We start from the raw sequence: 12,545 nt of genomic DNA, 5'->3' as shown, positions 1-12,545 counted from the left end.
TAGCACTCTGAAAATTAAATTAATTGATGCCCACAAAGCAAGAAGAGATAGCACAATGTTTCCCGGAAGTTGTTTCCTCAGTTCGTAAGGTCTTTAAGAAATGACAGTTAACAGCATATATAAATATGACCTTCATGGAAGACTCATCAGAAGAAAACCTATCCAGTGTCCTCACCACAAAATGGGGTGCAGGATTTCATGAAAAGAACACCTCTCTAACTGTTAAGCACAGGGGTGGATTCGATCATGCTTTGGGCTTGTGAGGGAAAGGATTCAGTTAAATATCATAAATTCTGGGAGCAAACATCACACTATCTGTAAAAAGCTGAAGATGAAAAGAGGATGGCTTCTACAATAGGATAATGATCCTAAACACACAACAAAATCCACAATGAACTACCTCAACAGGCACAAGCTGAAGGTTTTTCCATGGTCCTCACAGTCCCCTGACCTAAGCATCATCAAAAATATATGGATAGACCTCAAAAGAGCAGTACATGCAAGATGGACCAAAAACTCACAGAACTAGAAGTGTTTTGCAGGATGAATGGGCGAAAATCCCCCAAACAAGAACTAAAAGACTCTGTACTTTACATGCTCAGTACTGAGCATGCAGGGTTTCTAAACTTTTGTTTTGAGCCCTTTTATTTTTTTGTTATTTTGAAACCATAAAAGATGTAAATAAAAGCTTAACTATTCACAGAAGCAGAAAATTTTACCAGGGGTGCCCAAACTTTTTTATGCCAATGTATGTAACTACACTCAACTATGAGCTCAGTGATAAGAATAGAATGTAAACATTTCCAACAAGGTCACCAAAACCTGAACAATGTGAGCTGTGTATGGCAGAGCTGTTGTTTTGGACTGCATTAGATTGTACAGGTGTACTATATCTGTGTGTGTGTGTGTGTGTGTGTGCGTGTGCGTGTGCGTGTGCGTGAGAGCTTCTGATACACATGGAATAAAAATGAGTGTGATTGTTTGTCACCATTATCAGTGAAGACACATTGGCCAGTTTAGTGTTGATGTACAATTTCATATGTAGGTAGACATAAATGTAGTAAGGTTAATGACGTGTTTTCACTGTGAAAAAAAAAATACACAAGGAAGATGGATGCACACAAAAACACACGAGAATAAATTGGATGTAGCAAAACAGAGAGACAGACAAATGAAGCCTGTTTGCTTAAACTATAATCAGCAGATTACTGACAGTGGTGCCATGAATAAGTGGTAGTGATATGACTTACAAGAATCAAGCCCTCTCTGATAAGACATCTCTGATCATTATCTGTGACTGTGAGCCATAAACTTATCTCTGTATGTCTTTCTCTCTAACTCAGAGAGTTAATCAAGTATGAGTTCTTCCCAGAGGCCAACAGGACAGAAGATGATGTCAAGAAGTATCCCAGATATCCCTGGGGTAGGGACATCTATACACTGGAGGGTAATTAAGTCACACATTTCTAGTTTACCACTGAACGTAGACATGCACATACACAACAACGACACATTGTTTTACTTTGTAGCCACTAACTAAGATTCTTTAAGAGCAGGACAGTGTTGTTGGATTTGAACTGAAACAATGACTCTAATTTTATTTTTATACATATATATCCTTCAGTTTTACGGAACCTTAACATATTGTGCGTGTTAAAAATGAGCTTGAAAGACGTGACCATATTTAATATGTAGTTGAAAATTCTTTGTAGTCAGTGACTCACTGAAGCCTCCGACCCACAGACATCATCAGAGTGCTGGTTGATGTTCTGCCATGTCTGTAATGCAATCAGCTTCACGTCCTGTGTGTTTCGATGGTTGCCTTTTCTGTATGTTCAACGTCTTTATCCTTCTGCACTGGACTATCAAAAGGGCTCTGAGTCCTGCTGTGTGCACCAAGTATGAACAAACACGAAGCTAAGAGTCAACTCTTTAACCTCACAGTCATTGTACAAGAGAAAAATGTTTAGAGGGTCAGTGTCATGTTCATTTTCATTTCACTTCTAATCCATTTTAGAAAGTCATTTTGCCGAACTAGTGAAGTTGTAAAAGAAATGAGACATTTCTCCATGCTGCGTCACAGCCTCAGTAATATCAAGCAGTACACTCAACTGGAAGAGACTACAGTACATTGATAAATGACAGAGAAACTGTGTGCGAAGATAAAAATGATGTGGTACATGCATCACATGGAAGAAAAAGAGGAGGATAAGGAAGAATCTCTGGTCCTCAGTCCAAACAAAAGATGTTAAAGGGGAGACTGGACTGACAAGATGATACAAAGCAACCAAGCAGCTGGTAGACTGGAGACACAAGTCATCAAAGCTTCTTCCTCAAAGTTAACTGTCTTCTGTCACCTTATTGTTCAGGAGTTGTGGATGGTGCTCCCTACAGTATGATAACAGACTTCCCCTGGCTGAGGACTCTGAAAGCAGCTGATCCCAATAGCTACGCCCGCTATGACTTTGAAGACGACGAAAGCAGTGAGTGCAGTCAGTACTTCCATCTGTCTGTCAGCAGTCACTCCATGTAATTATTCTCTACATGTACACACTATTTACCTGATCATAGAAACCCTTGAAATATTTACCTCTGTGTTGTTTTGTTTTGTGCGTTAGCCACCATCTACGCCCCACGGCGTAAAGGCCAGCTGTCGGCAGACATCTGCATGGAGACCATCGGGGAGGAGATCTCAGAGCGCCGACAAAGCAAAAGAGGAGTGTTTCAGAGAGTGGTGGTCCTCTTCCTTCATCACTGTGATACACCAGGAGAACCTGTGGATGATGACTACATCTAGACAGCATAAAACACTCCTGTCTATCACATCCAGAGTGACTCCAGCACTGACAGTCGTGCTGCAGCGCTGCCTGAGCTCCTGACTGTGGAAACTCTTTGTTTTATTTGGAAAAGAGACAGAGAGATATGGCAGTCTGTCTGTTTGCTGTGGGATCTGCAGGTCAGAGCTGTGTCCTTACACACTGCCATGCACATGATAACTCTGAGACTTGACTCATGGAGTAAAGTCTCATGGAGAAGAGCTGCAGTGGAAGGGCACTTGGGGGCAGTGGTAAACTTGAATTGGACAACAGAAGTGGCCAACACTCAGCATGTTGAAGACACTTTGCAAGAAGTCTTCCAAAGAATGTACACTGTTGTGATTTGGTTCATTAGGACCAGATTTAAGGCTTAAATCAGTTTTCAGCCTTTTCAGTTCCACAGGGAAAAAGAAACAGATAATCTTAGTGTATTTGAAACATTTGTATGAGGTTCATGACTCATGTGATGCTAATTTTCTTATTATTTGAGTAGAATCTTAAGGCATGTATGAGCACCTTAGCATACTGAAAATTCTCCAATAAAAGGTGAGTAAAAGAATAAAAGCCTTGAAGTGGTCGAAATGACAACGCACATGGTAAATTCAGCATAATGTTTGTTTTCATTTAGTGTATGAAAACAGTGGCTTTCAACATGAACCTGTTAGGAATGGCTGGCTTTTTCTGCTCTTCAGGCCACTACTGACAGCATGGCCCCCGCAGACGCACAGCTCACGTTTTCAGCTGCCTTTCATTTTTATCATGCTGGCACTGTGAACACTCACAGAGATGGACTTTGCTGTAGTGTTAACCTGATCTATCATTTGTCCAATACCATAGGCTGCCTATCTCTGTTCTGTACATGACTAGTCACATACACAAATGCCCTTGGACAAAAATGTCAAAGAAACTATGCTTTTTAATTCAGTTTTAAGTTTTCCTTTGGAGTTTATTTTTTTATCTTTCAACATGCGGAAGTGTTGGTCGCTCTGGGTGGTGGATGGTATGTTTACCTCGGCAAGCACGAAATGGAAAAGAGACAAAGAGATGTTCAGTCCAGATGGAGCTGAAAAAATTGACCAGTTGTGGATTCATTTACCAGCAGCTTATTTTCTTAGTATGACTTGTCTTTGCATCTTTGACCCATTGGATAGAGATCAGGGATCTAGACCTTATAACCATCTCCTGTCCATTTGAAAGTGATTGATCAGATCAGCCACATAATGCTGCTCACATTCTCACTCAACCATGCAAATATAATGTCCTACAAGGCTCAGCAGCATAAAGGGAGCTTACAGAACAGCTGTAAAACTCTTAAGAATTGTTGGAGTTGATCAGTTCTGACCAAACATAATGCTTTTGAATGGCTAGTTCAACCCCGCTCAGACATTTACACAAATATAAGAATGAACACATCTGAATCTACTGACCATATTGGATAAAGTAGGAGTTACATACATAAATAGGAAACCACAACAGTGTTAAAGTGCTGTTCAAAGCGATTTGTAGGTTAGATCTCAGCTGTGTCCAGTCACAGTCATGAAGTTTCACAGTAAAAGCGCAGTGTATGTATGATGTTGCCACTGAACATCTTATCTTACTGGTTGGCTGGTCATGCAGATAATGCAGCTATAATTTTTTTCTTTTCACTTTTGATTTGTTGTTTTTGATCAATGACAAGATTAAACAAAGTGAGGACAAGGACCATGTTGAAAAATGAGATGTGAGTTCTGAGATAAGTCTGAATTTTGAATTTGAATTCTGAGAATAAATTTGGAATTGTGACACTTTAACTAATCAGATGTTTTTGTCTTTTTTTTTTTTTTTTTTTTTAAACCATGGAGAGAGATCAGACCACTAGATTTAACTGTATATTATGAAAGATGGAGATGCTCCCATCTCTAAAAGACTTCAGGGTCAGCCATTAACCTCTCTTATCTAAAAGGAGATGAAACATGAACTGAACCATCGAACTGAACTGAACTAAACTGAACAATTTAAGGATTACTAGCCCAAATCGGGTAGATTACCTTTTCATCTGGTGTGTTGAAGGAACCGTAGCATTGGCTCGGTGATAAAGGTTTTCACAGTTGGACATGTATTTGGACAGTTTTGTCTTACAGTGGATACAGCTGACCTTTTTTAGGTTCAGGATGTGGGTTTTCCTCAGATATGGAAAAGGGTTAGGATGAGAAAGGTGAACAACTTTGTTAAAAACTAACAGTGAATGTTCAATATCAGATTATCAAATTCAGTGTGCAGGTTGAATGGATTTAATATGATGTAAGTCCAGCCTTATGTTTGTGTATTGACAGCTGTACAGATGTCATGGGTGATGATATGCTTCCATGGTGTTTATATGTTTATATAAAAAAAAGAAAAGAATATTTCACATACTGAAGAATAAAAAACGGGAAATAACTTTTGTTGTTTTTGTTGTCACATGTCCTCATTTATGTGTATGAATTTATAATTGGAATGAAAATGTTGCACTTTTAAAGAGGTGGTTACAAGACATCAAGATTTATTTTGTTGTAAAAATCTGTAATATTAGAGGAATATTACAGATTTCTACTACTAGTTACCGACATTTCTCTATCCCGAGCTCCCTGTTTTAAGCTCTTCAACACTTTTTTACCAATATGCAGCGCAGCACAACAGTTAATCTAACATCCAAAATGCACTAATGCAACAAAACACTTGATGCACATCTCCTGATCAACTCTAGGACCAGAGTCTTCCAACAAGAAAACTTTGTCACTCAGAACACACTGACCTAAAACATAAAAAAAAAGGCATCATTGCATTATGGATCATTAGTGTCTTTGAGTTAGCTTTGATTTACCGACTTATTTATGTACATATTAATTTAGCATGAACTTAGAATCCATTAAAACAAAAAGAATGGTATTTCTTTATTGTATGGATTGTGTTGCCTTACTGTCAATTCATTCGGTCATTTATTCATTCTCTCCGTGCTTTGCCATGATGAACTGTCTTGTCATTACAGATCCTACCACGCCCATCTGCTGACCTGTTCCCCATTCCCCTCATTAGCTCCCTAGTATACTGGTCCATTTCCACCTGCACCCTACCAGATTGTCTATGTTACCATCCTAGCTGTAGCTTTCCATCATTTCTAGCCAGTTTTCACCTCCTGCATGTTTTTGGACTTTGCTTTTTGCCTGGTGCTCCTGCCTCTTACCAACCACTGCCTGCCTACTGTCTTCACCCCTCGCCTAAGCACTTACATGCTCTTGCCTGCACTACCTTTAAATAAAGATGAATTGCATTTGAGTCCAGTGTGTTCTGAGCTGCGAATCAAAAATGCTGCTTCATGCTGCAAAGGCATTTATTCTTATTCATGTTGCCATTTTTGCATAGAGTAATGACAAGTGCATAAAACTGAAACTAAACTAATTCAAGTAATGTAACACAAAACTATACATATTCACTGTACATACATGTAAAGGATAGCTACAGATACAAAAATACTGTCTTCTGCATTTGGCCAGATCTTCACAACACCTTCTGTCCTCTCTTCAGTCCACTTGGGGACGAAGCTTTTTGCAGCCTGGTTCATCCTGACAGTCTTCTGAAGATGTGTCCAGACATCCAGCATTCACTGTGTTCGAGAGGGACATCTGATCATAAACTGTCCACCTCCATGAGGAGAGGAGTTCTTCTGTGGGGCTAAGGGCCCTCTATGAGGTCTCTCTGTGTCTGTCTGGGTCCATGTTTACTGAGAAAAACTCATTCCAAAGATTACTCCTCTTACATTACACACATTGCATGAAATTGAAAAGATTCATCACTTGGGTAGGTGCTCTGGTCTCCTATATTTCATTTCTTTTTTTTAGATACAGATGTCGCACAATGTAACAAATGTCAGTCTAATTTACATTCATGTTTTGTTTATGTTTTTATGTTTAGGATGTAAATGTAACAGTTTTTACAAAAGTATGTAAATGTGTAAAGTGGAGTGTGAATCCCCAGTGGTTTGGTGGTGGCTGAGTTTCAGTGAGATAACACTTGAATTTTGAAAGATGAGGTCTTTGAATGCACTTTGTGTCAAAGCAGTGATCCACAGTTTAGTCCATAGTGACTGCTGCTGTGTTAACTGTGTAAAGGGTTCTGAAAAGTGAACTCAGTTCTGAGAAATGGGTGTTACTAATGTAAAAAACCATAAAAAGACATTTTGATCATTATTTCTTGACATTTGGTGAACAAAGTTGAGCGTATGGAGCTTTAACCTCAATGCTATTTGTCAGCTGGTACCAGGACTTTCCAAATGATGGCTACTAAATATGAAATATGGACGAATGTCTTTGGCTTGGACAGGGAGAGTAGAAGGTAGATGATCATCTGAATCTTTACATATAGCATCACATTTGACTTATGGGGTACAATTGCCACACAGATCATTTCCTTGTTATTTTAAGGCTCTATTCAATTTATTAAAATACTATATAAACATGTATTTATAATCCTTCATATAGATAGGGAAGAATAAAATTCATTCTGACACTTGACGATGAAATCGTCTTTGGATTTCAAATTCAGCATAAAGTCCCAGAAAGGTTTGGGCCAGCCTTATTATCTACTGGGTTATTCTCTGACAACAGACCAGCTCCAAAGTATTATTTGGATAATTTGATTTGCAGAAATCATCAGAACCTCACTTATAACGGCTCTCATGTAAACGTGTAAACTGTGCTTTGCGGTAGAAAAAAATCCATCTTTTTCCATCATATTCCCCAAAAGCAGGACACCATTATACAGTATAACCATGTTATACAATACCTGCAAAACCTCCCTCTCATGCTCTGAGATCACACAAAATTGAGCATTTTAATTCAAGTGACACTGTGCCATTTGGTATAAGTATTTTTATGTTTTTACGCTTAACCCCTTAAACTGAAAGTCTACAGAACAACCACATCTTGATGGCTTTGTTTCAAATCCATCTAAATTTTGTCACTGTCCAAAAACTTATAGACCTACCCCAGGTTTGTTTCCCAGTCCTGTATCTGCAGGTACACAGTATTTACAAAAAGTATAATTTATTCCTCCCAGTTCCTCTCTTGTTCCCCTTGTCTCGTTTTTTGTCCGCTGTACCTAAATTTATGTACCAGAAGGAACCAGTCAGGATTGTATTGCTACCCCAGATAACTGATGGGGTCAACACCAAAGTCTTATCAAATGAGGCATTTGCATCCTTATTCACTTGTGATGTCATTCCTGACTAAAATGTTATTGTCGAGTGTTTGAATGTCAAACTGTTTTAATCTGCTTTTAGCATACTACTCTACAAGTTAATGGAGGTGACAGAAAGCAGATGAAAGCAGCTGGACTCTGGCAGCTGCAGAGACAGAGCAGGTTCACCTGTACACACTGTTCTAATTCTGGCTCCACTAATCTCTGTTCTTCCTGCTTTGACAAGTTGGAGTATAGCAAGATGGAGTCATACTCTCAGTCTCTGACACACACACACACACACACACACACACACACACACACACACACACACACACACACACACACACACACACACAGTTCCAATGAATCCGACTGATCTACTGCTGTCAGTGAATGTAAACAGAGTGAAACTGCCCACAGCCTTCTGTCAGCCTGCAGAGCCTCCTGCTGTTCCACTGGACTTGCTCTGACACTAAACAGCTTCTGTTTGGTCCTCACATGCTTTCTACACAACATTGATTCTCATCTGTTTACAATGTACTAGTCATAGGATTGGTTATATACGAGTCATGTGTTGATTAAAGTAAATAAAGCAAAGTAAAGGTGGCGGTCAGAGGTGATGTCAGAATATTTGTTATGAATGACTGCAGTAACCACACAATACTACTCAGAATACTGCAGCTGAGCTCTGGATGGATGCTTTCAAAGGAAAGGTCAGCGTCCACTCCATTTCTGCTCTTTCCAATTATTGCCTTATCTCTTTGAGACTTTAAAGCCAGAGTTCTAAAAAAATTTTTTTTTCAAATAATTTTTTCAAGTTGCCCAAATCCTTTTCAGTATAAAATTGGTACAAATGAAGAAAAAGTGAGAAGGAAGGGGCATGAGGCAATAAAAGGTCTGAAATATAAAATGAGGCGTGTCCTCTCAGGGCTTTAAAAGTAATTAGTAACATTTTGTAATCATTTTGAAAAGCAAAAGGTAGTGTTGCCAGGATCAGTGAAATGTGATCGTGTGTCCTTGTACCAGTTCTCCCATTAATTATCTCAAGATCCCTCAGATTTATGTGGTGACCCTGTATATAAAACTGTATATAGAGTAGCTCAAACTAGCGCCATGTCCAACAGCTACAACTGTAATTTGCTGATTACACACTGAAGCTTCAGTATTGATAATCTAATGATGTCATACATAATAATGTATCAGTCAGAGGGACCAAACCAGTACTTTACTTTAATACTTTAACTACAATTTGCTACTACTATTTATGTACTGCAGTTGATTTTTCATGCTCGACTTTTCTTTGTTATTGAGTATTTTTACATTGCTGTATTGGTACTTTTACTTAAGTAAAGGATCAGAATGCTTCTTCCACGACTGTTGTATGTTGATGCAGGTGTAGATCCAGATGTGGATGTCTATACATTTTCTATTATTCAAATAACAGATGTAGAGGACTGTGCAGAGAGAAGCCAAAGAAGACGCTCTAACCCCCCACACACGAACAAACAGGCAGTCTGTTTTTTTGTTCTCCTTAAAATAATATCTCAGATGTTGCTATCTTTGCTATCTACTTGCCCCATCAATAAAAAAAAGTTTTTGTCTTTTACTTAGACGATGGTCTCTTAGTTTATACAGATTAGTGCATCAGACTTGTCTCCATATGAGGGAACAGACTGCAAACACAAACTCTGGGATATTTATACAAGATTTACTTCTCATGTGGAGTCATTGTACATTTAGTAAAGGGTAACGTAAGTGAGTGAGTGAGTTAGTGTGTATGTGTGTGTGTGTTCATGCTTGGTTGCCATCACTAATAGTCTTGTCAGCTACTATAAACAGTGAACCATCTCCAAACATTACCTTATTAAGACACAAGAGACAGAACAGACACAGAGTCTGAATAATCCTAGTCACAGTGCTAAAATAAAGATTATACTTTAGCGGGAACTGAGGAAATGCTTTGAAGAGCTCAAGCTCCAGTTTTATTCATCAGACAGCTCGTATTTGGGCTAGGATGAAAGCCAAGAATATACTATTCAAAGTGATAGCAGCATATTACAATAAAACATGAACTCCTCAAAGTGAACTTGAATTAGAGCAACTCAAGTCCAGTTTACTGTAGGTCATGTGTGGCTAACCAGTCAGACACTAAGAGCCAGAAAATAGCCCTTCTGTTTTAAAGAGCCACATCACATAAGCTCTTGGGCTTAATTAAGTCCATCTTTTTGTTTTCAACCATTCTTTTGTGCTGCTGGATGTGTGCTTTAGGTCACTGTCCTGCTGAAAGACCTAGGACCTTTGCTTAAAACCCTGTTTTCTGAAACTAGTTAACAAATTTTGCTTGAAAATGCCTTGGTAATATTCTGATTTCATCGTTCGTTGATACATTCAATGCCTCCGGTACCAGATGCAGCAAAGCAGCCACACAGAATAATAGGACCTCCACCATGTTTTACTGTAGGTAGGATGTTCAATCCCAAAGAGCTCTACTTTGGTTTCATCTGTCCATAGAACATTATCCTAGAAAGACTATGGCTTACTTATGAAAAGTTTTTGCAAACATTAGTCTTGCCTTTTTGGGCCTCTTTCAATAGAAGTGTCCTCCTTGGCCTTCGCCCAAGGAGCCTTACTTGCTTTAATGTGCAGGGTATGGTATTGGCTGAAACCACCACTCCAGATTGCTCCAGGTCTTTCTCTTTAGATGTCTTGTGTGGTGTTTTTTTCACAATTTGCATCAACCTTCACAGACTTCTCTCATTGAGTTTCTTCTTAACGCCACCTCCTGGAAGCATCTTAACAGTTTTATCACTATGAAAGCTTCTTGATAACATTATCAACTGTTGAAACAGGGATTCAAGATCTTTGGCGATTGCTTTTTAGCCTTTGGAATTGTTGTGTTTTTTGATAATAACATTTCTGATGCCCGCAAACAGCTCTCTTGTTTTCGCCATTGTGAAACTGGAAACAATCAGTCACCATTATTCACTGGTTAATTCAAGTGATGGGAACACTGAAAATTAAGCATTGGTGAGTCTTATTTGTTTTTTATTTTGTTTGAGGAACTCAATTCATCAAAAGGTGCCAATATTTGTGTCAAGCGTATATTTTATGTCTGTTTTTTTTTTATTTCACTATATGAAAACAGTTTTTGTTGATGTTCAGCAACTGTGGACTTTTTTATTAAATATTTTGATATACAAAATTGGTTAATTTGCATTTATTTCTGAAGATATTATAGATTCTGTAGTTAAAATTCAGGGGCACCAACAATTTCAATCAGGACTGTACTTATACATCAGACAAAAAAGGGGAAAATGTATCCCTTCTCTCTTAGAGAAGGTGTCGTAAAGATCTTGAGTTTGTTGACAAATCTTAACACTTCTACTAGTTTTTTAGGCAGTGTTGGACACATTCATGAGTAATTACTCATTACACATTACTCATTTTAAAAGTAATGTGATTACATTACTAATTAGTCAGCAATAAAAGTAAAGTGTTACAATACTTGTTACTGTACTTTGTTACTCAACTGTTAGCTCCATCAAGGAGCCTTTAAAGAGCACCAAATCCTCGAGACACACACAGGCACACAAACACATACACTCACGCAAATCTGCTTTCTTCCCAATTGGGGACAGAGCTTTTGTCCTCCCAATTACCTGGTCTTTTGTCCCCAAAAGTAGCCTATGACAGACAGACAAACACACATTGCATCATATCTATTTAAACAGAGATGTGGTGCTAATTGTGTAAGTAGGAGAGAATACCAATGACATGCACGCATGTGTACACGCACACAATTAAGTTGTGGTTTGTTTCGAAGGTTATGTAACAGCTTCTCTTACGGTGGCAAGTGAACATACATTTGTCAACTGTTACGGGACCACATGATAAAATATTGGACTGACTTTATTAATAATTTCATCAGGTTGAGAATATTACGCTGCAGTCAACCAAACATCTAGCTAAGTAGACAATACCATTGATGAAGAAACATCACTAACAACTACGTTTTAAGTATGATTTAAACTAGTCTGAGGCAGTTTCTCTGAGGCCAACCCAGAAGCCTGATTGGAATATTTTGAATACACTATGAATATTCATAAAAGAAATCAACTTTGAACAGGACAGTTTTTCTAAACTTTTGATAGGTTGGATTTCTTGAGAAATAGCTGAACTATTCTGTGTTTAACGCTGTGTCTACAGAGAAAAGCATTTCAGCTGCATTTTTCAGTCATCTGTCTCATGCACATCTGATGGAACAGAAACACTCCTATTTTAATTAATCCAGCTGTCTACACAGGTTGCATAATGGCTGACGTTTTTCTCACACTATACACCGATAAAATTGACCCAAAACTTATTTTTACCCTCAAACTCTATTTCCTGCGTTTTACTCGCGAAACTACAGTGATTACTGTAAAAGTGTGGGTGAACTATACTCAATACTGTGACTAAACACATCATGTGTAGACACAAATGGAGCACCGAGCTCCTGCTGCTGCTCTGCTAAGGTGCTGCTCCTGCTACGTC

At 38.5% G+C, this 12,545-nt stretch overlaps 1 protein-coding gene across 2 annotated transcripts in view; it reads left to right on the top strand.

Moving 5' to 3' along the window:
* The window catches only part of fbxo38 (F-box protein 38), a 29,702-nt gene extending 25,096 nt beyond the window's left edge, over positions 1-4,606 (top strand). Inside the window, exons 19-21 of one of the 2 annotated variants that reach the window (XM_040119698.1) lie at positions 1,344-1,447; positions 2,370-2,483; positions 2,619-4,606. In XM_040119698.1, coding sequence (XP_039975632.1) covers positions 1,344-1,447; positions 2,370-2,483; positions 2,619-2,797 — 397 coding nt within the window. In that variant the 3' untranslated portion in view covers positions 2,798-4,606. Of the gene's footprint in view, positions 1-1,343; positions 1,448-2,369; positions 2,530-2,618 lie in introns of both variants that reach the window. The other variant, XM_040119699.1, reaches the window with a different exon arrangement.
* The last annotated feature ends 7,939 nt before the right edge of the window (positions 4,607-12,545 follow it).

This window comes from Xiphias gladius, chromosome 23 (assembly GCF_016859285.1).
Source record: "Xiphias gladius isolate SHS-SW01 ecotype Sanya breed wild chromosome 23, ASM1685928v1, whole genome shotgun sequence".
NCBI lineage: Eukaryota > Metazoa > Chordata > Actinopteri > Istiophoriformes > Xiphiidae > Xiphias > Xiphias gladius.
Note: the sequence above shows the minus strand (reverse complement) of the source record. Positions and strands in the feature narration are given on the sequence as shown.